We start from the raw sequence: 27,134 nt of genomic DNA on the forward strand, positions 1-27,134 counted from the left end.
CAGACCATTTAAGCAGCAGCATCCTGTTTCCATTATCTCCCAGTGCTTTGAGGCTCCTTTCCAGCTTGGCTCTAGGTCTGTGTTTCAGCCATACCCTAAAAGCAGCAGACCATCTTCCTCTTACCAGCCTTTGCATCATTCTGCCCAAATATTCCCTGGAAGGCCACCTTACTAGAAACCGGATCTTCCAGATCTGGGTTGCAAAGGGGGAGAGGCTTCATCTCTTGGCTGTCATCTGATGATTGTCCGACTTCTACAGCCCCGACCTTTTAATTTAGAGCTCATTATTTTCTTACAAGCCGAGCTCCCCCCCTCTCAATTATGCAAAATTCAAGGGATACCTAAACCCAAATAGCGAGTACAATAGAGGAAACCCTATGGCGGCTCTACTGCGAGATCCAAGCCGTCCCCATTCCTGTGTCTTCCCCGGACCCGTTTCAGCCCATGGCGCGAAGCCCTGTGCAAGCCTTCCCGCTGTCCTTCAGTGTTGTTGAACTACAACGCCAGTCATTCCCTGCCCAGCTGAGGAGTACCAGCTTTCCACTGATGGACGTCGCAGCCCGCCACTCCCAAGCAGAAGAAAGTCCGCTACACTTCCGGCAGGGCAGGCCAGAAGCGCCTCAAGTCCCGCCTCCTCTGCCTCATTGGCTTATCGGGCAGGTCCCGCCCGCCAGCTTGCCAGCAAAAGCCCCGCCCCTTGCCCGCCTACCTCGGTGTGCGAGCTCCCGCGTGGGCGGGGCCTAGGGAAGTAGGCGGGGCGTTCCCAGGTAGGAGCAAACCCCCTTTGCGAGGAGGGGCGTGGAGCGGACGACCGTTGGAAGGATCCTTTAAGCCGCCCGGTTGCGCCCCATCCGCTCCCTGCTCGGCTGGTGGTCTTGGATTCGAAAGGAACGCAGCGAAGAGACAGACCCGCCGGCTCCCCGGGGTTCTGTGGGGCAAGGCCTCAGCCGGAGCGGTGGTAGTGAAGACCACGGGGACAAAGGGTAAAGGGGGTATCTGTCTAAGCCCGTGGAAAGAGACACGCGTGCGGGGACTCCCGACCTGGCCCAGTGCTTAGAACTGATCGTGACGTGTTTTAAAACCTTTTAAACGTTGGAGACAACTTACAATGAAAATCATACCAGTCCTCTTGCTCAGTGCTTGGACTGGCGCTCTCGTTTCCTTCCAGTAGCTCAGTTCCGCTCAGGGAATCGAGCATGAAAGGTTGGTGATACAAGCAAGTAAGAGTATTTCCTAAAATTCGCCCTAACCCCTGGTCTCACACTGAGCAAACCCATCACCAGTTGTGACTGGGCTGGACTGAAACAAAAGACAAGGAATTTCACCTCCATCACACACTCCCTCTCTCTCTCAATTAAAAACAAATATTGTTTCCTTTTCTTAGGATTTGATCATAATGATGTGCTGAAATTAGGAAACATTTTCACTGGAGGAATAAATAAAAAATAGTTCAATTTATGCTGGAGGGGAGTAGTGGGAGTGATGGGAAATCTAATACAATCTGTAAAAAGTATTTTTTTAAAGATTTTTTAATTTTTTTTTAAACAATTCATTAATCAGTGTAACATCTGGGTACAAATTTTTGTGCGTGTCATCATATTCAACATTTATCATTTTCTTAGTGCATATTTATCTTTCCTCTTACATTTAAATTTAATGTATTACAACATATTTTTCCCATATTTTTATTTTTATATTGCCTATTGTCTATATTCAGTCTCTATCCATTGATAAAATTGCCCCCATATGTTGTAATGCTCTGATTCTTCCTTCCCTCTAATTGCTTAATTTGCTCTCCCTTTGTAGGAATTTTTTCTGCTTTCCAATTTAGTGCAAAAACCATTCTTGCTGTCATTATTACATGTATAATCAAATATATATTTTCTTTACTAAATTTCTCCCGTACGATACCCAACAGGAACAGCTCCGGTTTAAGATCAATATGTTGCTGTGTCATTTTTTATAGAATAGAATAGAATAGAATTTTTTATTGGCCAAGTGTGATTGGACACACAAGGAATTTGTCTTGGTGCATATGCTCTCAGTGTACATCTCAATGGGGAAGATTGGCATAAAGCAGGGCTATCAAACTCTCTGCTCGTGGGCCGGATGTGTCATGCGCTGGCTACACCCATCCCCATTTTAGCAAAGGGGAATAAGTCCCAATATGTCACATCACACCACGGTGAGGATGTGAGTTTGACATCCTTGACATAAAGGAATATGTTTAAATTATATATATTGAGGGTGTGATAATCTCACCAAGCATAGAAAGCCTTGATAAGCAAAATTTATAATTAGGAAAACAATACAGTATTTTAAACAGCAAAATGACATTCTAGGACAGTGTTGTTGTTTTTTATTGAAAAAGTTTTAAAAAAACAAAAACATTTCCCCCCCCCTTTTTCCCCCCTCCCTCCCAGAAAACCCCTTCCCCCTCCTTCCCCGGCTTCCCAGGTCAATCACAAGGTATTGTTATACATAAACCAAACATAGAATAAAATTTTCCCTTCCAATCCAATTAACCTCATCCAAAGCTTTTCATCTCCCAACCCCCTCCCCATTACATAAAATAACTTCCTAATTATTCAAAGGCAATCTGATATTTCTTAATCTGATATCTGTTTTGTAGATAATCAGTCCTCTAGGACAATGTTTTTCAACCTCCTAACTTTAAGATGGGTGTGCTTCATCTTCCAGAATTCCCCAGCCAGCATGCATTGTTGCAAACAATGCTGGCTGGGAAATTCTGGGAGTTGAGGTTTACCTGTCTTAAAGTTTTAGGTGTTGATTAACACTATTCTAGAACCTCTGGAAGTTGAGATCCACAGGAAACGTAGGGAGAGAAATAAGCTCTAAAGGATCATAGTAGACAAGTGATAATATTACAATACCTAGGATTTTGATATTGATTTTAGTAGGGAAAAAGTTGCACTTCAAAATGATGTTATACAATCAAATCTTTCGGTTGCTTTTTATCAAAACTGGGAAGGAATATTTTGGTCATAGTCATTTCCACACAATAAAATAGTTGATTAGTATTAGATTTTTTCCTGATAATTCCCATAACTTGAATTTCTAGATCTTTCTGAATTCTCCTAATTAGCAGGTTATAACTGAATCTATTTTCATTTATCAGAACAGTGCTATTCATAGACAAAATTTATTCCAGGAAACACATGTAAAGCTATATAATGCCAGACTGTCACTGCTAAGAACAGGTTGTTTTTTAATTTACTGCCTTTCAAATATTTTGGACCAACTCTTAAGAATTTCCAGATCTTAGCATTTAAAGAAAATTTGTATAAGATGTTTTACAGGTGGCATCTACCCCCGATAAGAATTGCTAGAATGTCTAAGGACAAATCTGAAAACTGTCATCAGATATCTGGATCAAAGGGACACGGTGGCTCAGGGGCTAGGATGTTGAGCTTGTCGATCAAAAGGTCGGCAGCTCAGCGGTTCGAATCCCTAGTGCTACCATGTAACGGGGTGAGCTCCTGTTACTTGTCCCAGCTTCTGCCAATCTAGCAGTTTCTAAAGCACATAAAAATGCAAGTAGAAAAAATAGGGACCACCTTTGGTGGGAAGGTAACAGTGTTCCGTGCGCCTTTGATGTTGAGTCATGCCGGCCACATGACCACGGAGACGTCTTCGGACAACGTAGGCTCTTCGGCTTTGAAACGGAGATGAGCACTGCCCCCTAGAGTCAGCAACGACTAGCACGTATGTACGAGGGGAACCTTTATCTTTACCTGGATCATATTGCCGCATGTGGTGGACATGCATCGACGCTAAAAGATATTGGACTAAAATACACACGTGGTTGGAAAAAAATGATCAAAAAGCATATTGACAGAAATCTTTCTGCTGGGAATTATACCGGAGATATATACTAGAGATATAAAATATTTGATTGTGAATATTATTACAGCAGCTAGGATTGTATTTGTAAAAAATTGGAAAAATGAAAAGTTATCTTCCCAAGATGAAATAATTAGAAAAATGTTGGAATGTGCAGATATGAGTAAATTAACATCTGAAATTAGAGAACAAGAAGATAAGCAATATTATAAAATATGGGATTTATTCTATAACTGGTTAAATGGAAAGATATGTTAGGAAAAATGTGTATAAGATATATGTATGGAAGAGATGATCATTTTGTGAATGCAGAGGAAGATATGTTAACACCCTTACAGCACGTTGTAATGGAATTGATTTGATGATTTTTTTTATTTTATGTTTAAAAATAAATAAAAATTTTCCAAAAAAAAAAAAAAGAATTTCCAGATCCTCACAGCCTTCCTGTGAATTGAAGCTTAACAAATCAAGCTGCCTAATAATGACAAGGAATCTTTGTAATTTCTACAATCAGTTTTAAAATGTGATGAAGCAAACTGGATGATTTTGAGAGCCAGCTTGAGCCAGTTAAGGTGCAGGCTTAGAAACCAGATGTCTGTGAGTTCTAGTACTGCCTTAGGCATGAAAGCTGGCTGAGTGACTTTGGGTCAGTTCCTTTTTGTCAGCCCAATCCACCTCTCAGGGTTGTGGGAAAAATAGGAGAGAAAGAAGTATTATGTATGCTGCCTTGAGTTACTGAAAAAATAATAAAGGCAGGATAAGAATCAGAAAAGATAAGATTAAGATAAGATTAGATTTTTAAGAAGATATTTTTAAGACAACCATTTGACCAGAATGGTATACTGTAGGGCTGTGATGGTGAACCTATGGCATGTGTGCCATAGGTGGCGCGCAGCGCCCTCTCTGTGGGCATGTGAGCCATCGCCCCATTTCAGCTCTGCCACGCATACGTGTGTGCTAGCTGCCCAGTGGGTCTCTACCATGCATGTGTAGGGGCGGGGCATGTTCAGGGGATGCGCATGTATGCATGGAGGGGTGGAACATGTGTGGAGGGGTGTGCACACGCGCACAAGGGGGCACATGCAGGGGTGGGTACACGGGACCATGTGTGCAGCATGCAGGGGGCGGGGCACATGCGTGGGGCCTGCATCCATCTTTTGGGGGTTTGGCCACGTGCATGCGCTTTGGGCACTCAGTCCGGAAAAGATTAGCCATCACTGGTATAGGGTTTCTTGCCTGAGCAGGTGGTTGGACTAGAAGACCTCCAAGATCTCTTCCAACTCTGTTCTGTTCTATTCTATTCTTTAAATGCTTTGAATAATCTAACATTCCTCAGGGACACTTAGCATTTGGTTTCTTGTCAGTTTTAAAATTTCATGTAAATTTTCATTTGCTTATCTTTCCTTATTCTTAAAACACTAAATAGTGTATCTTTTCCTTGGTTTTGTTTTTCTTTTGTGATATATGCTTTGCTTGTAAACTGCTGCCTTTTAAAAAAAAAACACGTTTTTATTGGTTTTTTAATTCCCCCACTACATACATACATAGTTTAAGAACAGAGTATTGGCCATATCATATCTTATACAATTTAATAAATTCAAATATATTTTACTTACCGTATATACTCGAATATAAGCCGATCCGAGTATAAGCCGAGGTCCCCAATTTTACCCCCAAAACTGGGGTAAACTGGGGACTCGAGTATAAGCCGAGGGTGGGAAATGAGGCACCGAAACCTCCCTCCCTCAGCTGAGAAGGCCCCCCGCCCGCCTCACTGCACCGGCAGGGCTTCCCAGAAAAAGAAAAAAAACTCGAAAAAAAACATAAGTTGCCAGAATATTTTTTTTCATAATTTTTATCCATATCCTAATATTTCCTTGCTCATTTCAGTAAGTCACATCTTCTTTCACCCTCAAGTTCTAATTTCTCCATTTTTATTAATATTTATTCTCTTTCATTCTTTTTTTTGTTTCAGTTTTTCTCCTAATGTATTCAAATATATTCGGGGTTGCCTTTCTTCCATTTATCTTTTCCCTTTCACAGCAATCCTTTCTTCTCCTCCTCACTCCTCTTCCTCCCTTCTCTCATTCTACCTATTTTCTTCTCTCCTCTCCTACTCCTTCTCTACTTCCCCTTCGTTTCTCCCCCTCCTCCCTACTTCCTCCCTATCTAACCTTCTCTCCTCTCATTTCCCCTGCCTTTTCTCCTCTTCCCTTTCTTCTTTCTCTCTCCTCCTTCTCCCTTTCCATCTCTCTCCTTCTTCTTATCTCTCTCCATTGCTGTATTCATTTTCATTACAATGTTTCTGGTGTCCAGGCAACCCTGATTTTCTCATTAAGTATATTTCTCAAACCTCCTCTCGTATATTTTAGTTATTAACATTGTCTTCATCTTATTCCATTTGTATCTTTCAGTCAATTAATACAACCTTCCAACTCTTATTTTCTTAGAGTTTTTGTTCACAATTCAATAATTATTAATCTCTTCCAATAATATACATCATTTACTAACATTTCAATTTTATTCCCTTTTACATCTTAATTTCAATCATTTTCACTTATGAACCATACTATCTTTCACATTTCATCTGCTAGACTATTTATTCTTTTTAACAATGTACTACTTCTTTTTTACCTTCTTTTCCCTTTTATATCTTGACTTCAATTAATTTTTCCATCCTTTTATATATTTAAAATTTATTTCCCTACCATCAACTATAATTCTCTCTCATTCCATGCATTCTCAGACATAAAAAGAAAAAGAAAACATATATCCCATTATATCTTCCACATTTCATCTACTTCACCATTTTACATTAAACAATATATTCCTTCTTTTTTACTCCCTTCATTCACTTCATTTCAACCTTTCTTACTACCCTTTTACAATAATCTATATATTTCTTCTAATTTCCATCATTCCTAAAAATTTCTACAACTATTTTAATTTCTTTTCTATTATTCATTTTTCTCCTCCTTTTAACCATTTTCTTTCAGTCTCTCCAAAATCTCATCTCTTAAAATTTTTCTCCTTTTCTCCCATTCTCTTTTCTTCTTTTTTTCCTCTTTCTTGTATCTTCTTTTCCACCTCCTTTCTCTAACTTTTACTCTTTTAATTTCCCCCCTTAATTTTTCTCCATTTCCTCCTCTTCTTTTTATTCTGTCACTACCAATCCCAGTGTAATCATGTATTTTTTTACTCTTTTAATTTTTCCCCTCAATCTTTTCTTCTTTTCTTTCCCTTTCTGTTTTAAAGTATCCTCCCCCTTCTTCATTTCTGTTCTTTCACTATCAATCCCAATAAGATCATCTGTATTTTTATCCTCTCTCATTTCTTTTTCAACATTATATTTTTGTTCCTCTTTTTTCCTCATAATTTCTTTTTTTATTTTTAAGCCACAGCTCTGCTTGTTTATATCCCTTAAAGGATTCTCTTAACATTTGAAGCATCTCCCATAGTTCTTCCTCCCAGCTCTCCATATTTTCAATATAAAGAGAAAGGCTTTTTAAATTTATTTATTTTAACTTATGTATAGTTCAAATTCAAGTCCAAAATACTGTCTCTTTCCCCCCCTTTTTTTCTATTTCCAAATGCAAGCCAGTTCAGATGTTTTTTTCCCTAAGCCACGACTCCCTAAACTGCTGCCTTTTAAGAGGGAAGCAAAGTAGGGAACTGAACGGAGTTACTGGTTACAGTCTGCAGAAGGGAAGGAGCAAGTAGGGAATTTTTTTTTATCTTAAGAAGACCAAAAGAATCTGAAAGACTGAAATAATGTGCTTTTGATGCACCCTCATTTAAACCCTCATTAAAGACTTGACTCTGATTTTATCCTCAGAGCTGCTAAAGATGATGGGGAGGGGGCAAAATAGATAAAAGAAATAAGGGAGAAAGACTGTGCTGTATCTATATTTGATTTTTCTTCTTTTCACAATACAGAATTCATAATCTTTGAAGGATTGTGCAGAGAAAAGAACATGAAATAACAATTGCCTTGCAAGGAAAGAATACACTGAGGAACCTTTTCTTTTTCACTACGAAAAGCATCAGTTGGTGAAATTACAAATGGAATCTACAACATATCATTCTAAAAAAGCAGGAACCAAGAAAAAAACCAGTAGAAAACAGATTGGTTTGACCTCAGAAATATTATCAACATCTTGCAGAAGCCGAAATAAATCTCTAAAGCAGAATACAATAATAAAGGCCTCTTTTGTACTGTTGAAAAACATCAACTGTGGAAGAAAAGAAAAGCATGATTATTGTTTAACGGCTACACATGGAAAGCAGTTGGCACCACAGACACAGCACAAGAAGTTTCCAGCTTTTAGAAAACTGCAAGTCTCACTGTATGACATATTGGATAAAAATTGTGTTCCCACTGTAAAGAAGTCCTTCCAAATTTCAAATATTGGGGCATTGCTAGAAAAAGAAAAAAAGAACACAACAGGAAGGGGCGCCACAGAGGTGAATAATTCTATGGAAGCAGGGGGATTTTCTGGAGACTTGGACCCTGGGCAAACAAATTCAGATTGTAACATTAGAAAATCTGGAAATGGAGACAAATCTTCAAAATTCTTGGCCTTGAGTGATCAGAGGTTGTTTGCAACATTATCTTTTATTGAACCAAACCATGGAAATGCAGTAATGGATCCTTGTCATGCCCAAACAGATGAAGAAATGAAAAGAAGCTTTCAAAAGGCTTCTGTTCTGATTTTTGATGCAGAAAAATTGAATACTAAATGTCTTGAACCAATTGAAAAATGTATGGAATCTGGGAGCCATGTGGTTAAAGAAACAGAGAAGGAAGGTGCCTATTATAAAACAGAAGATGATCAAGATGTAGAAATAATGGTCTCAAGAGGTTCAAGTGAAACAGCTATTAGTGATGTAAGCCAACCCTACAGCCTACATTCCATCTCTATCTCTGATAAAGGAGTTTTGCAGAGTAAGGAAATGATCCCTGCCTTTAGCAGGGACACCTCCTCCAAAACATCAATTAGCAGAATGATCTTGACTGATAAAAAATCTCATGAAGGAGGCAGATGCCAGGTATCCGAACTGCTCTCATCGTTTTCAGAAATCAACCTTAAATTAGACCTACAGACTCTAACTTCCAACAAGAGTGAAATTAAGCTGCCAATAAAGGAAATGATGGCTCTCAATCTGAGCACATTAACTGAAAAGATCAGTGAAGATCAAATGACCCTTGAAGAGGAGGAACGTAATAGCAGGGATAGCAGTAAAAATATAGAAAGATTCTGGCTCCTGCTAAAAAACAATGAAATTCGATACGATGAAGCTCCGGTGTGTGTAGCTGATGAAACAGTGGCTGGAGATTTGGTATGTGGAGATTATGGCCTTTCAGATCACGGTGCTGAATGTTTACTATCTGATGGCAATTTAGCAAATCAGACATGTCCAGATGATAACGATGGAGCCTTCATATACACTGAGATCAAAAAATCAACAATGCCAGTTGAAGACAAAGAAGTCAGTTTCTTCAGTGATGAAAAAGAAAATATGGATTGTCCGCCAGCAGAAGAAAACATTTCTATGGGAGTATGATTATAGTTATTCTTTTTATGGAGGGTAACAATCAGGGGTGAAATGCTCCCAGTTTGGATCGGATTACCCGATCCGGTAGTGATGGTGGTTCGGAGAACTGGTAGCAAAAATCCCTTCCCCTCCCCACCCCATGCCCAGCTGAGCAGCGCGATCATTAGAGGCTTTTTTTTAACTTTTAAAAGCATTTTTTCTTCGGCCAAAAAAAATGCTTTTAAAAGTTAAAAAAATAGCCTTTTGATGATTGCCCAAAGAAGTTGTTTAAAAATGCTTTTAAAAGGCTCTAATGATCCCAGCTAAGTTGCCTGATCGTCAGAGGCTTTTTTTTCTTTTAAAGGCAAAAAAAACCCCGCTTTTAAAAGAAAACAAAAGCCTTTGACGATCAGGCAACTCATCTGGGATAGTCAGAGCCTTTTAAAAGCATTTTTTATATAACCTCTTCGGCCACTCCCATAGAACCGGCAATAACAAATTTTACATTTCACTACTGGTAACAATTCAATTTAGGAAAATGTCCCCTAGGCTGCATCAAATGTGACCAGATTCTTAATATGGGAATAATATATTTAAGAAAATAATGGTAGTTCTTGACTTATGACAACAACTGGAACTAGAATTTCTCTTGCTAAGCAAGTTAAATGAGTCAGGCCCATTTTTATGACCTTTTGTTGCCATGGTTGTTAAGTAAATCTCTGCAGTTGTTAAGTGAATCATGTGGTCATGAAGCCAATGTGGCTTTTCCCCGTGATTTTGCTTGTCAAAATCTGTCTGGGTAGGTCTGAAATGACGTCCCAAAGGTGCTTTTCCAAAAAGCAACTGTATTTTCTTGTTTTTCCCCTTGAAAATGGGAAGCTGCTTCAGTTTTAGTTTCTTGAATGAGAAGCAAAATAAGTTCAAGGAAAAAAACCCAAGAAAGTCAAGTTGCCTTTTGGAAAAGCACCTTTGGGACAACCATGACACCTGGATGACAGAGAATCTCCATCGACGTCCCAAATGGGGATTATACAACCCTGGGACAATGCAGCCATTGTAAGTACATGCTGGTTGCCAAGCACCAACCTTTGATGACGTGACCATAGGGATGCTGCAATGGTTATAAGTGTGAGGACTGAACATAAATCACTTATTTCAGTGCTTTTGTAACTTTGAACAGTTGCTAAACAAAAGGTCATAAGTTAAGGACTACCTTTGTACTCTCTTTCTGCGCTTTCCCAGTTCCTTATTGCTCCCACTTTTGTGGGAGCAATACCCACCAGGGTATGTGTGTTTGTGTGTTAAAATATTAAAAAAGGTTTAGAGGGCAACATTGATCACATAATTATGGCTTCCATTTTGACTCTGAGTTCCTTGCATATGCCCCTGGTAAACCCCATTAAGTGTTAACAATCTTTTACATTATCCATTATTAGTGCCAGTATTTAAAGTCATTATTTGCTTTCCTAGGTTTAGTGAGACAATTACATTTAAATGTTTAAGATCAGTGGTGGGATTCAAATAATTTAACAACCGGTTCTCTCCCCTAAGGACTGGCTGGGTAGGCGTGGACGGGTGGTCATGTGACTTGGTGGGCATGACCAACTCGATGTCACTCATCACACCTAGCCCTGCCTCCCAGCCACTCGCCTCAAAGGCACAGGTGGGATTCAGCTGGTCCAGGCTAATCCCACCACTGGCCGGCCCTGCCCTCGCCCATTTTTTGGCCCATTTTGAAGTCTACAAGTCTTAAACTTGCCAAGGTTATATACCCCTGAGTTAGATGTTCTTATAGATAAGCATTTTTCAAATTTGGCAACTTTTAAGATATCTAGATTTCAACTTCCAGAATGGTGTCCAGGCAATTCTGGAAGGCCACACATTTTAGGATTGCAAGCTTAAAAATACTGTCAAAAATGGGCAAATTAAGACCCTTTTTAGGGATCTGTGCTTCGGTCTCCTTAAAAAAATATTGCAGATTATCCTGAGCAGTATATCTATGAAGGAAGATTCTAATAGAAACATGGACCTTAATTTATGAGAAAAAATTCACAATGATCTCAACAGAAGTTTTCCTCAGCTCTGCTTTGCCTGAATATGCAATATCTATGTTCTGTCATTGATCATTGTGGCCCTAAAACTAGACACAAAGTTCTCTCAATCACAAGAATTGTCCTCCATTCTCTTTATTTATATTCTGGAATAGTCAGATAATGAGGAAAAGCTGAGCTGGAGAGATATATGGACAGACATTAATATTGATTAACTGTTATCACTGGAAAAAAGGGACTTTTATACTTATACTTAAGATTCTTTCCCTACCCCACCCCATTACTTTTTTGGGGGGGGAAGTCTCTTGGTTTTTTCCTCCTCCTTTCCTTGATTTCTTTTCAAAGAGTCTGCTTGTTGTCCAATTAAATGTGCTAGAGACAAATGTGTGTTTTAAAGCGCAAGAGATGTATTGATATGAGGAAAAGATCCAAATGGGTGGAAAGATTTTTGACCCTCTTTCAAGCTTATTTTCTCAGAATTGGTTCTAAAACGATGTAAAGTTTATTAGTACACAAATCGTAATTGGAGCAAAGAAGGAAGCAGGGGGCTTTAGGAAGACAACATCATGGCAGTTCAAGTTTTTGATGAAGTTTTCTTGTTTTCCTTATTTTCATATCTTGGCTTTAAATCAACCCAAAGACATTACATTTGTTCAACATAATCTATGTATGGGGTATGGAAACTTATATCAATTTTTTTCACAAAGTTTTGCTGTAGTACAGGTGTTACTGTTAGTAGTGCAATTTTATAATATTTCATATGGTTGTATAATAATCCAAATTCAGAAGGGGTGAAGACTCACTTTATGTTTTCCAGCAAATGTTTAAAAGATGTGTGCAGAGGGGCAGGAAAAAGCACAATGGATGGTGAGGTATTGAGAGGTCTGAAGTGTGTGCCCACACAAGCTATGAATTTCTCTTCCCCTTTCAAATCCAGATTGTTGTACAGCTTTTTCGGGCCGTCTTCTGGGCCATTTCATGGGTTGTTTTTTTGGGCTGTGTTTTGGGCATTTTCAGGTGGTTTTGGGGGCCATTTTTGGGGCCACTTTGGAACTTCAGTAGTAGTAAATAAATAGAGAGGGAAATTGTACTTTGTTGAGGCCTTTTGACTCAATTTCTCTCTCTATTTACTACTACTAAACATCCAAAACAGCCCAGAAAACGGCCAAAAGCAGCTCGAAAAACAGCCAGAAACAGCCTGAAAATGGGCTAAAAAACAGGTCAGAAACAGCTGAAAAACAGGCCGAAAAATGGGTGGGGACAGGGCCAACCAATGGTGGGATTAGCCGGTTTGCCAAACTGGACAGAATTTTAACCAGTTTGCTCGAACCGGTCCTAACTGGCTGAAGCCCACCCCTGCTTAAGATCCTAAATGCCAAAAATCAGCATAAATAATGAAAGCTGGGTCTTTGTTACAAAACACACCCAACAAAATATGCTAATATTACTCATCAGCCTAAACATTCTAGCACCTGTTTCTCTGTTCAGGTTTTGCCTACATTTGGTTGGTAAAAGAGTGTCTCCAATGGAGAATTCAGTGTGCCATTTCTTAGATGCAAATTTCAGTCCCAACTTCCAGAGAAGGGAAATTTAAAACCAAGAGCAGTCTAGGAAATATCTTTATTTGGACGTAGTGCTTAATGGAATAGTCAGAAGCATGTTTGTGCTTGATTTTGATGATGGATTTGAGGGAAAAAGATCAGGAGATGATCCTTTTGTGTTAACTGGTCACTAAAAATGAGATAAAGCTAATCTGAAAAGATAATTTAAGATTTGTATGTTCTTTCTAAGGAAGAAGAAAGCTTTCCGCTGTGTCAGTCTCAGAGCGTTAAAATGGTCTTTTATGTAAGTTCCTTTTCTTATTGCAGCATAATAGATAGAAATTGTCTTTGATTAAACTTCTCCACTGGAGAAATTGCTCAGTGTGCAGCACAGATGTCTTGTTCCAGGTTCAAACTGCTATCTCTAGAGTGCAAATTCTGAAATTATTAGTTCTTAGTGGTCTTGGTGTTACAATGACAACAATGATCCCATCTGGAGTCAAGAGTTCCAAAACAATTTAAAGAGCCAAATGTTCACAAGTAGTCCTCAGCTTTTGACTATAATTGAGCCAGAATTACTTTTGTAAGTCATGCTGTTCATTAAGAAGATCATCACATGATCGATCCAATTTTATGATTTTTTTTTGTGGTGGATCTGAAAGGATATTGTAGCGTCCCATGATCACGTGGCCAAAACTTACGATATTTTGGCATTTATTTCCACTTAATGGCAAAAACATCCCATAGAAACTAATTGGTTCATTTAAAAATGAAATTGCAAAAAGAGTCATAAAATGTGATAACCCGCTAATGGGCAGGAGTACCTGTACTGTACCTGTTATATTTATGTTATAGGTGAAAGAACAGAGAAAGAATTGCTATGAGTGTTTTCATGTGTAAGTTTTGAAACAGTTAATGAGTCTTGACATCCTTGTCTGTTAAGATTCACAGATGCAGGAAACAGGTATTTATAATAAAACTGATAAAAATCTGAAGTTACTTGGAACCTCACTTAGGCATTTACTTCTGGATCTAGTATAATTATTTTAGATTTGCTCTCTAGAAACTAAAAATTTCCTCTTTCCCTAAAGTCTTATATTTACAGAGTTTTTTTTTACAAAACAACATGAATTTACAATCTATAGTACTAATATATTGTCCTTTTAAAATAACATTGCTCTTTTTGTCATTAGTTTTAAAATAATTCAGAAGAATTTTTTATAAGACATTTTTATTAAATAGGTAATCCTCGACTTAAAACCACATTTGAACCCAAAATTTCTGTTGCTAAGTAAGACAGTTGTTAAATAAATTTCCCCCCCATTTTATGACCTTCCTTGCCACAACTGTTAAGTGAATCACTGCTATTGTTAAGTTAATAATTTGGTTGTAAAGTGAATCTGATTCCCCGTTGACTTCGCTTGTCAGAAGGTTGCAAAAGGTGATCCCATCTCCTTGAGGCACTGCAACAGTCATAAATACAAGTCAGTTGTCAAGTGTCTGAATTTTGATCAGACTTTTGAATTTTGATTTTTTTGGGGGGGTTTCCTCTAGGAACTGTTTGGGTCATTAGTGAAACTTCTTGGAAGCCCCAGCGTTAATCAGAAAAAGTCCAGATTGGGAAGACTTACAGAGCTGGAGGATTCTTCAAATGCTGAGGTGAATCATTCCATAGTTTCATTCAATATTGTTATTTTTCATCTTCCTTTGCAACTTCATGGAATCTATATATATAAAAGCGAAATACCACTCACTCATCATCCCAAAATCAGAACCATAAAGCCTACAAACTTGAAATTTGCCACGTATGTCCCTCTTGGCTTCCAGGTGCTCACTAAGAAATGACCATCAGAGCATTAGTATTTCCTATATTATTATTAACATGCTCTGATGCTAAGGAGTTCTACTCACCCTCCCCACCTGAAAAGAAATCTGTTCCAAATGCAAAACACAAGCAGAGGAGAGGAGTTTCAGTTTTACTTTCACAGCAGCAAGCAGCTTTTATATTATTATTAATATGCTCCCATGCTAAGGAGTTCTACTCCCCCTCCCCACCTGAAAAGAAATCTTCCAAATGCAAAACACAAGCAGAGGAGAGGAGTTTCAGTTTTACTTTCACAGCAGCAAGCAGCTTTACTACAGAATAGTTGAGCTAAGCCATGCCCAGGCTCCTTCCTGTCTCATTGCTCATACAGCAAATACTATTTCACTTTCCAAGCAGCCCTCTGATGCTAAGGAGTTCTATTCCCCCTCCCCGCCTGAAAAGAAATCTGTTCCAAATTCAAAACACAAGCAGAGGAGACAAGTTTCAGTTTCAGTTTTATTTTCACAGCAGCAAGCAAGGGATAGGATAGGGGAGGCTTCTGTGGGGCAAGCCTGAGGGAGAAAAGGGGAAAGGTGAGGCCGATCGTAACTATTCATTAATTTTCAAGCTGTAAGTGTTGATTTATCAAACCTGATTACATAGTTTCGTAGCGGAGCGCGGGTATTCAGCTAGTCATTGAATAAATGATAGAATAGAACAGTTGTGAATGAAAGAAGATGGAATAGAATGCACGCATCATTCAGGCAAAAAATTAATAATTTGTGCCAAGAAGAATTCTGATAAATTTCCATCCAGAGCAATTGATATTGCAGGAAAAAAAGGCCCCTCTCAGCAATGCAATAACTAATGTTATTGGTTCAATAACTTTTTTTTCCTCCTTAGCTTTCTGGTGGTCTTGAGTGGATTTTCAGGTTCAAAACCAGAGCATTCAGCCAAAAGAGTACTTATATAACAAAATCATTTATTTTGAACATACTTTCCAGGACTCATTGCCGTGAAATAATTTTCAAAGTACAAAAGCAAAATTTCCTTTGGATTCTTGCTTTTTTTCTTTTTGGATATCTGAAAGTTTGATGCACAACCAATATTGATTTATTTAGAAATTCCTAGTGAAGGAAAGGTCCAAAGACCCCCTTCCCATAAAAATTTCAAGTCTGCTAGAAATTTTTGTTTTTGCTTTTCAAATATTTTGCAATCAGTTGCTAATGTATAAGGGGATAATGAAAACAGCTTGATCAGTAAAACCCTCCGAAATGCTTGCTCTGATAAAACCACAAATATTGCCATGGGGTAAGATGCAGGGGTGGAATCCAGCAGGTCCTGACAGGTTCTGGAGAACTGGTATCAGAACTTTTGATTAGTTTAGAGAACCGGCAAGACCACCTCTGGCTGGCCTCAGTGGGGTGGAAATGGAGATTTTGCAGTATTCTTCCCCTGCCACACCCAGCAAGCCACACCACACCTAGCAAGTCACACCCACAGAACTGGGTGTGATACAGATAGTAAAAATCCGGCCTAGTAGGAGTGATCCCCCTGTGTCCTTTTGTGCAGAATAAAGTCTTTTAAAATCTCCACCTCAGTGTATATTTCCATTAGGTGTTGCCTATAGGGCAGGACCAGCCTTCTAAGTTAGTGTTATTTATTAAAAAATAGAATTGTTATTGTTTCTAAAGTAAATGTTTAACTTGTGTTCTACATGGAAAATTCTGAGCTGTTTCAATAAGCAGCTAACAATTAAATATTAGTTGACACTGCAAGTAGAGGAAACAGAAAGATAAAAATAGAGCCTATGCTAGCAAAAACTAGGTTATGGCTAAACTGTTAAACTGGAGATATGACACAGGTGAGGGGGCTCTTTTGGGGGGGAGTAAGTACCATATAAGGTCTTCGATAAGATGCTGTGCCAAAGCGGGGGGAGGGGTTTAACTTGTGTAAGGGAATAAAAAACTGGTGAACGCTTCATGCTGGGTCCACCTTGTGTGCAGCCGTATTTGCAACTACGTGAATAAATTTTTGCTGCTTCCAAGCTATTGTCTCGAGTAGTTCCGTCTGTGAACTCATACTGTTTCTAACAATGGCAATAGTTATACAATCCATGGATTGATGTGATGCCTGAGCCCACTCATTGAGTAAACTTCCTTTTTCTCCTATGCAACTGTGGCCTGCATACTAATAATGACAATAACCAATGGATAATTTAATTCAAATTCAAGTCTGCAAGAGGCCATTAATTTAATCCTGGTTGTTTTCCTTGCATGATTGTCATAATTCCTATAATGCAAGAAACGTGAAGGCAGTGATACCAGGCTCTCTTCAAAGAGAAAAAAAGAAGATAGACTCTGTTTAGCAAACAGAGCCATGTGTTTAGGTACGTTGCTGCTAGTTTATTTATTTACAGTATTTATAGCCAGCCAAAGGATCTGGGCATCTTATAAAAAAGTAAATGTGTCTTATGCTTTCAGATATCAGTTCTGACTTCAGCCTTTCCCAAAGATAATTTTTCAAAAGGCAACTGTACTTTTTTTTCCCTTGAAGACATTTCACTTCTCATACAAGAAGTTTCTCCAGTTCTGATTGAATGGTGGAAAATGGAAGCATTTCATATTCCTTGCAGTAACTTAGTGCTAGTGACCAGAGGACTGCAAGGAATATAAATCCTTTCATTCTCCACCATTCAGTCAGAACTGAAGAAGCCTTTTGAATGAGAAGCAAAAATGACCTGGATGACTGAGAATCTCCATAGACACTTCAGTCCCTTATATTATAGTAAAAAGGAGTTGAGGATTTGTTTATTTTATCTGTTCAGGAGCAAATTAATAGAGTGGATTAAGGTTAACCCCATTATCAGTGACTCCCAGTTCAAGGGCTGGTGACAACACTAGAAATTTTGAAATTGCATTTTGGTGTGTTACCCACACTTACTATGGCTGGCTTCCAGTTCTAAAAAACAAAAAAGAAAAACTGAGGATGCTTCCCATCCAGGGGTGAAATGCTCCCGGTTTGGACCAGATTGGTCAATCCGGTAGCGATAGTGGCAGGCGGTTCAGAGAACCGGTAGCAAAAATCCCTGGCCCCTCCACCCATGCCCACCCAGTGCCCAGTAGCCTGCTTCGCCGCTTGTTGCTTCTATTAAAAACTGCTTTTAAAAGGTAAAAAAAGAGGCTCTGATGATCACAGCTGAGCCGCGGGATCATCAGAGTCTTTTTTTTTTACTTTTAAAAGCATTTTTTTACAACCTATTTGCCAAATAGGTTGTAAAAAAATGCTTTTAAAAGTAAAAAAAAATCAGGCGCCACAGCTGATCACTCCCCCCATGCGCTGTTCTACTTACCCCAGGCCTCCTTTTGGCGTGCACTGCATGCATGTGCACCTCGCATTTGGTGCGTGGCGCACACTGTGCATGTGTGCACAGAGCGTGCATGCGCAGTCAGTGAACCAGTATTAAATTGGTTCAGATGTCACCACTGTTCCCACCAATATTGTAGAATATGCCATTTGGCTCCGCAGCTTATTTTTACTGTAGTTCTTAGCAAAGAGGCAGATTTCCAAACAAAATAACTCCATTTATTTTTATTGTATAGGAATGTTATGGCCCCCAGAGGCATTTTTGAAATACGGATATTGCTAGAAGCTGGTGCTTTCCTTTATAACTTCCCCATTTCTTCCTTAATTTTGTTTATAATTATTTTTTAATTAAACATCCTGTTCTGTGCAGAGCCTGGAGGGTGCAAACTAAATTGTCTGTAGACATATTGGTGTTTTTAAACCCTGCCCTGGGGACTTGCATGATAAACTTTATGGTGGAGTAAGAGTTTGAATAAATGTCAGCTTGCTGTGGGCCTCTCCCCTCTATCACATTGATGATCAACTGTGAATTGTGAAATTTATTGGTAATAAAGAGCAAATAGAACATATGAGAGCTCTCAGTTTGATCCATTGCAATACAATAATGGGATAATTTATGGGATGGGCAAGACTGTCTTGTTGGGTGGGAGAAGGTTTTTAGATGCTGGTCCAAAATCATGATTGGCTAAGGATTAATATCTTGAAAAAATGTCTTCCTCATATACAATATTTTACAGATTATGAGGATACGCACACACACGCACACACACGCACACATACACACACATTGAGGGAAGAATTGGAGGGGCAGCTGTTGGTGAAACAGCTTCCCTGAAGAAGGAGCTATGAAGAAGATAACATCCTTCTTGCTAGAATGTTTATTGCAATGTCAGCAATAATTCAGGAGTGCTCATTATGGTCTATAAAATGTTGAAAACCCTGATAGTCTCTGAAGAATATCTGTCATGCATTAATGGGTCATGCATTTCATGCATTTCATTTGGTTCATTCATTTTAAACTCCTCTGTTTTATTTCTAGAATCAGTTAGAAATGTATATGGAAAAAACCAAAATTCTATGTGATTCAGGGCTGATACCTTGTAAAAAGCATTAGTAACTGCACTGGAAGTGAATGGCAGGCTGTGAGTTTCCAAGTCAGAAAAGTTAGAATCCATATCTTCATGTCACTTAGACAAACAGATGTGTAATTAGTCCTGTTTCCCAGAGCTTGAAAGCAAAGCTTGGAATTTTCAGAGAAAAATAGTCCAGGAAAATTGAAGCGGAGAAGCAGAATGAAGAGGTGCTTCAGATAATGAGCTCAATAATTTCTGTTTTGAATCTTTTGTGATTTGAAATGGCAATTTGAATTCCTGCTCTAATCTCTTTACAGCAGTGTTTTTCAAACTTGGCAAGTTTAAAATGAGTAGACTTCAACTCCCAGAATTCCTTGGCCGGCATTTTATTATTTATTTATTTATTTATTTGATTTCTATACCGCCCTTCTCCCGAAGGACTCAGGGTGGTTTACAGCCAGGATAAAACAATATAAATAAAAATTAAAACATTTCTAAAAAACTGATTCTAAAATTTGGCCACAATAGTTAAAACTGTCATAAAACCCACATAAAAATCCCCACATTTAAAAACTGCGTTATGGTGTTTGAAGAATTCTGGGAGTTAATGTCCACCTATTTTAAAGATGCCAATTTGAAAAATGTGGCTTTACAGCAAGTTCTTTTTTATTACGTGAAAACAAAGAACTAAAGTGCCCCAACCTAATTCTCTCATTTAGTTTTGAGATTATTTTAATTTTTGAATCTGGGTTGATAATTAGAGCTTTTGAATTAGTACCTGTCTCCACACAAGATATCTTAGTTGGGGCAAATTTCATTAAACTGATTGGAAGATTGAGAACGAAGGTTTTTGTTTTGTTTTGTTTTGAGAAGTTAGGGAGGCATTCTTCTATTTGCTAAATGTGTACATACAAATTGCCAAAAAGCAGAGCTTTTAGCAAGGAAGTAATAGGCCTTTCTCAAATTTCCTTCTGCAAATTCTCTGTTGTATGTCTCAAGTCTTTTCTATTATTTTAAAAGACTGCAGAACAAAAAAGAAGATAACACCAAAAAAGACTCCCAAACCAATATCTAGGTCTTGGCTCTCTCAAGAACAAAGTCGCATTAAAGTTATGGAAGCCTTGACAGAAACTCTCCAGAAAAGGTAGGTCAGTATGGCTGGACATCCTTGGTATACAGGAGGACAAACTTGATGAAATTAATTTTAATTACCATTGTTAATTAAATTGGGATTTCAAATTCAATAAATAATGGCAATTAAAAGTGAACTGATGTGTGGAATCAAATGCAGGACCCAAAAACCAATAATCAATGCTCACTGAAGAATTTACTTATTTAATAGTGTGCACTGGAGATTATACTGTTACTGTCTTCAAGAAAGAATTATTGTCTTAATAGAAGCCTATCAGTTGGCAATAAAAATTTTGATAAAGCTTACTAAGAACCAGACACTTCGAAGAATACTTGAATTAGCACACATTCTATTTTGCTAACACAGTAGCACTTTACAATGTGGCAAATGGAAGTCCCATTTGTTTTACTTATACCTGTGATAGTATAAATAGCATCCCTTCTTAAAGATAGGTTAAGAAAAGGAGGATTGGCAGCATTCATCTAGCATGCTTTAGAATTGAGTGGTAGCTTGAGTTGGCCTCTGTTTGATTCACAGAACTCCAAAGCAAAGATTCTTCCTTGGTGTTTTCCAGTATCTTTAAATAGAATAGAATAGAATAGAATAAAAATAATGTGCTTAATTGAAAAATCTTAAGAGAACAGCATTCTAAATGGTCTGTTTGCTAATTTTTGGTGGAAATGAAAAGTACACACGTTATTTAGTGCAAGCGATTAACTGGTTACACCAACTTATATTCTGCCTCTGTATTTCAGGCTGAATGATTTGGTTGACATGGATGTGCAGAAAAATATAGCATCGAAAATAGCAAAGAAAGTGGAGACAGAGATATTCAAACATTTTGGCCGTGTGGATCAGCTTTATAAAAATAAGTATCGCAGTCTGCTCTTCAATCTGAAATCAAAAGACAACCAGGTCATAAATACCAAAAAAAAAAAAAAAAGCAAGCTAAGTTGCCTCACAATTCATTTCACAACATTAAAGAGAATCTTAACTATGAAGCAAGGAACTTAAAGTATGGCTTGCTTTATTACCATCCTAGGTTGTCATTCATTTTTTTTTGTTCCATTTAAAATTACATTTAAACAGAAAGGGTACTTTTAAACCAATATCTAGTGAGCAGGATAAAGTATTCTTATAAATTATAATGGTTAATAAAGTAAATTATACATTATAAGATAAATTATAAATTATTCTTGCCCAGTTTTTATTCAATATAGTATAAAAGGAAGGCTAAGGAGACTACAGTTTAGTAGCTTATGGCTCCTCCAAATTCTGCTAGAATTTGGTTCATATAATTTGCGATTTAGGTAAGGTTTAAAGGAGCTTTTCATGCAATTCTTGAGTTTAACTCTGTACTGAGTGATAGTACAGGTAACAACTTCGTTTAGCAACTTCTGTGTTTAATGACTGCTCACAGATGATAGTGATGAAAAAGTAACTTTATGGCCAATCCTTGCATTTATGATCTTTGCAAGTCTGTAAAGCAAAGAAAAGTTGAAATAGAACTGTAGGCACTGTTAAAACTCTACTTAACAACCATTTTGCTTAATGACCAAGTTGCCAGTTCCAACTGTGGTTGCTAAACGAGGACTGCTGGTAATATGTAATCAATCTCGAGTTGCCAGAGCACTGTATCAGCATGAAATTTGCTATCACCCTTGTTGGTCCATCTGCTGCCTCTACAGGTAGTCCTTGACTTATGATCACAATTGGGACCAAAATTTCAATCTCTAAGCTATGTGATCATTAAATGAGTCGCACCTGGTTTTATGATATATTTTTTTTGCTACAGATAAGTCAATTGCGTAGTTGTTAAGCAAATCTGACTTCTTCCATGGACTTTGCTTCTCAGAAACCAGCTGGGAAATTAAAAATGGCATTCATACCATGCTGGCTGCCAAGTGCCCAAATTTCGATCATGTGACTGCAGGGACAGTTGTAATTCTTTTTTCAGTGCCGTTGTAACTGCAGCAGTTTTCAAAGTGAGAAAACCAAAAGTACACATATAGTAGTACAGTCATCTGTGAGAGGGATCTTGGAGTCTTAGTGGACAACCAATTAAATATGAGTCAGCAATGTGCGGCGGCAGCCAAAAAAAGCCAACACAACCCTAAGTTGCATTAACAGAGGGATTCAATCAAGATCACATGAGGTTCTAATACCACTCTGTAAAGCCATAGTAAGACCACACCTAGAATATAGCATCCAGTTTTGGTCACTACACTATAAAAAGATGTTGATACTCTAGAAAGAGTAGAGAGAAGAGCAACCAGGATGATTGGGGGACTGGAGACCTAAACATACGAAGAGCGGTTACATGAACTAGGCATGGCTAGTCCAGTGAAGAGAAAAACCAGGGGAGACATGATAGCAGTCTTCCAATATTTGAGGGGCTGCCACAGAGAGGAGAGGGTCAGCCTACTTCCCAAAGCACCCAAAGGCCAGACAAGGAATAATGAATGGAAAGTGGTCAAGGAGAGATTCAACCTAGAGATAAGGACAAATTTTCTGACATGAGAACAATCAACCAATGGAACAGCTTGTCTTCAGAAGTGGGAGCTTCATCACTGGAAGCTTTCAAGAAGAGACTGGACTGCCATATGTCAGAAATGGTGAAGGGTTTTCTGCTTGGGTGGGGGTTTGGACTAGATGACCTACAAGGACCCTTTCAAGTCTGTTATTCTGAGATGAGTGACATATTAGTCAAATAAATAGATAAACAAAAATAAAATTCAAACATTAAACAATCAGTTGTAAGTTGAGAACTAATTACATTGACTCACTTCCCAACCTTTCCTGGAAAGTTATATAGCTGATGAAATGAACAGATATGACATATTTGGAGGCCACCCTTGAACAGTGCTGGAATAAGTAGCGAATATTACCTTAACATTTCTACAGCTAAGCACAACTTAAGGGTGTTTGTGGGCTGGGAGTGAGGTAAAAGCAATTCACAGGACAGAAAAGACTTGCTGTCCATGTATGGTGATATGCAAATGGGAGCCCACCCACCAATTTGAAAGAAAGAAGTTTATCCATTTTGAATTAGAGAAATCTAATTTCACACAGGGCCTCTGGTGGCTCAGACTGCTAAGACAGTCTGTTATTAACAGCAGCTGCTTGCAATTACTGCAGGTTCAAGTCCCACCAGGCCCAAGGTTGACTCAGCCTTCCATCCTTTATAAGGTAGGTAAAATGAGGACCCAGATTGTTGGGGGCAATAAGTTGACTTTGTATATAATATACAAATGGATGAAGACTATTGCTTGACATAGTGTAAGCCGCCCTGAGTCTTTGGAGAAGGGCGGGATATAAATGCAAATAATAATTAAAAAAAGAAACTAGAGAAGGCAGTGAGAGACTGGCTGACCCAGTCAGCTTGCTAGAATATTGTATTACAGATCCTGGTTTGCAATCTATGACTATTTGTTTCAAAGGCATTGCTGGTTTCTTGTACTCTTTCACAGAAAGGAAAATAAGGCTATTTTAGGCCAGTCATTATTGTTTTAATTACAGCTCTCATGCAAAACATATTTTGCTTGTGTTTTCCCCAGCTGTTCCACAAGTTGATGCTTGGAAAAATCACCCCAAGGAGACTTGTTCAGATGAACTCTTTAGAGATGGCCTCCGAGGAACTAGCAGAGTGGAGAGCCAAGAAGAACAAACATGTAAGTTGAGGTCCCTCTGCCCTTTTCAGCTTGGTTGACATATTTGGAAGGGTAAGAATTTGCTGCAAGTACAAATCCAGTCTTGTTTCCCCCATCTGCAAAAGTTAATATTGGCAGCTAAGTTTGTTTGTTTTAGTAAATTTATATGCCACCCGTCTTCCTTTCAAGGACTCTTGCCACCAGTAGAAGGAGGAGAGTGTGTTGAATATGTTCATTGCCTTGAGTTATTTGTGAAAAGAATAAAGGCAGGATATAAATGAATAAATAAATATAAAAATCAATACCTTACATTGTATAATTGCCTTATACAATGTAAGCCGCCCTGAGTCTTCGGAGAAGGGCGGGGTATAAATATAAATTAAAAAAAAATACAGCTAAGTCAAGGACAACAACAACAATTTATTTAATGGCTAAACTTACAATGGCTCTGAAAAAAGTGACCTATGACCATTTTTCACACTTATGACCATTGTAGCATTCCCATAGTCACGTGATCAAAATTCAGATGCTTGGTAGTTGATTCATACTTGTAATGGCTGTAGTGTCCTCGGGTCATGTGATCCCCTCTTGCAACTTTCTGATAAGCAAAGTCAATGGGGAAGCCAGATTCACTTAACAGTTGTGTTATTAACTGAACAACTGCAGTGATTCTCCTAACTCTGGCAAGAAAGGTCATAAAATGAGGCAAAACTCACTTAACAAATGTCTCACTTAGCAACAAAAATTTTGGGTCAATTGTGGTCATAAGTCGAGGACTACCTGTATTTCTGCAGCCACAAGGCAAGCCGCCTGGAAATGTTTAGCGATATAGTTGTTAGGGGTGGTACTAAGAGCTTGATCCAGGAGGTTACCTACCTGCTTCCATCCTTCTGAAGTTGGTAAAATGAGGACCCAGATTGTTTGGGGACAATATACTAACTCTGTAAACTGCTTAGAGAGCGCTATAAAGCACTGTGAAACGGGATATAAGTCTAAGTGTTATTGCTATTGCTATAATCTTTGGAGGTGTAAAAAAATCCTGGTGGATCCATTGTTCATGTTTTAGTTGCTTCTGCGGTGGGGAGATAGGCGTTGAGATTCATCTGTTTTACTGCTTAGTTAGATTTATGGGTCCTATGTTGCTGGGGCTAGTTCAGGTACTTTTTATTTTATTTATCAAACTTCTATACCGCCCTTCTCCCGCCCTTTTTTTATCCTTGAGTGGCATTTTGGGGTTGTCTGATTAAGCCAAAAATGGTAAGGCCTGTCACAAGCCAGCAACTTATTTCAGAAGCCGCTGGTCTGTCACCAAACATCTTGACTCCCATATCCCATATGTACCTTTGAATGTCATGTGTGAAATGATCCTCCTCCTTGGAGCCATGTCTGTGTCATTCTCTTGTTACAGGAATTGGAGATGATTGAGAAAGAAGAGCGAGAAATGCCAAGGCATTGCACTGAAAAGTTCACCCACAAAGGAATTGTTGAGATAGACAAACAAGCAGATATAGATGTGGCATCTGAAGAAATAATTGTGAGTAGATGGTAGTGTTCAGGCCAGGGCAACCAACTGAACCTTGCTGTAGGCAATTCTCTTGAGTTTGAAAGATGAAATATCAAAGGTTACCCCCAATTGGATTGTTAAGGTCTAAAGAAGAGGCCCTTGTGAAGATACATTCTGGTCAGAGACCCATCTTCCTGCCTTGGAGGTCTTCTCGTGCATTGCTACATAACTTGGGGATTGCCTTTGGACTCTGTTTTTCATTGCAATGAATTTATAGAGATTTCATCAGCAGTTTAGTTCTGGGTGGTTTCAGTATTTATTATTATTTTAATGTATTTACAACTTTTTATGCTGATTTGCTTTTGGTTTTGCTTGCTGCCTCCCTTCTTCCCCCAGACCATAAAGGCAGTAGCAGATCAACCAAATAAGGAAAGGTTTGCATTCATGTTATATATGGTGAAATTCTTGGGATTCTGTATAATTAGTCATAGACAGTGGAGCTAACATTGCAAAAGGTGTCTGGATTAGTTGATTTTCCAAGTTCCTTTTTGACTCTTATCATCCTACATGCAACCTTGCTTTATTTGGTATTAATATTTCCTTTAATTGCCATATAAATTAACTAAAATTAACTGAAAATCAAACTCTTGAGTTCTGTCTATGTTTAGATTTTTCTTAGTGACTTCCTTTCCTAATATTGTTAAAGGTAGTCCTCAACTTACAATCATTTGTAAGCTATTTTATAGCAAATGACTTACAGCTGTCCGCACACAACAGTTGGAGCAGCCCTACAGTCACCTGATCAAAATTTGAAGTTTTGACAACCAGGGGTTATTATTGCAGTGTCCCACCAGGGTCATGCGATTGCTATTTGCAACCTTCTCAGCCAGCTACTGACAAGTAAGCCTAATGGGGGAAGCTGGATTTGCCCAATGATTGCATGATTCACTTAACAACTGTGATAAAAAAAGTGATGTAAAATCAGGTATAATCCAATTATCAGCTGCCTTGCTTAGCATTCTGGTCATAAGTTGAGGTCGACCTGTAGCAAACTCTATTCCTCAGCTTTATTGGCTACCCCACCCCCAGCAAATAATATTAAAGCTGCAGCTTCATTGACTTTGTCATAGATGTCAATTGGTGAGGCTAAACATTAAAAGCACAGTAACTCTCCTGGTGGTACGTTATTTTTAGGAATCATCGCTGCTTGAGGTGCCATCCTTAGTTGGGAGCAACCAAATAAGTAAGTAATTTATTTGGTTAATATTTTATTGATTGAAAGCATTTATCTAGCTGCCCATTTTCTCATCAAATCTTGGCTGCTCCCATTCAAAATCAATTAAAATCATATTAAATCTATAAAACTAAACAGGTTAAAAACAACTACAATGTTTTCCCGAAATTATGACCCACCTCAAAAATAAGTCCTAGCCTGATTTTTTGGGGTGGGTCTAATATAAGCCCTACCCCAAAAACTATCCCTAGTGAAGGGGTGGGCATGGCCATCACAGGAGGCAGCCCTTCCCTTCCCCAGTCACCTCATGGAAGCTCGGCACCTTAATTGCGGCCCCGGATCAGCAGTTTTGCAGCCGGATTGCCAGCAGTTGCACTGCC

At 38.5% G+C, this 27,134-nt stretch overlaps 1 protein-coding gene across 16 annotated transcripts in view; it reads left to right on the top strand.

Annotated features, from left to right (window-relative positions):
* The first annotated feature begins 735 nt into the window (after positions 1-735).
* Positions 736-27,134, top strand: part of SPOCD1 (SPOC domain containing 1) — a 45,210-nt gene continuing 18,811 nt past the window's right edge. For 2 of the 16 annotated variants that reach the window (XM_058195406.1, XM_058195407.1), the window contains exons 1-10: positions 749-983; positions 7,801-9,423; positions 13,242-13,295; positions 14,546-14,650; positions 17,100-17,184; positions 20,255-20,378; positions 21,122-21,281; positions 23,924-24,037; positions 25,425-25,550; positions 26,715-26,763. In XM_058195406.1, coding sequence (XP_058051389.1) covers positions 7,927-9,423; positions 13,242-13,295; positions 14,546-14,650; positions 17,100-17,184; positions 20,255-20,378; positions 21,122-21,281; positions 23,924-24,037; positions 25,425-25,550; positions 26,715-26,763 — 2,314 coding nt within the window. In that variant the 5' untranslated portion in view covers positions 749-983; positions 7,801-7,926. The other 14 variants (XR_009156575.1, XM_058195409.1, XM_058195408.1 and 11 more) reach the window with 13 other exon arrangements.

This window comes from Ahaetulla prasina, chromosome 10 (assembly GCF_028640845.1).
Source record: "Ahaetulla prasina isolate Xishuangbanna chromosome 10, ASM2864084v1, whole genome shotgun sequence".
Lineage (NCBI taxonomy): Eukaryota > Metazoa > Chordata > Lepidosauria > Squamata > Colubridae > Ahaetulla > Ahaetulla prasina.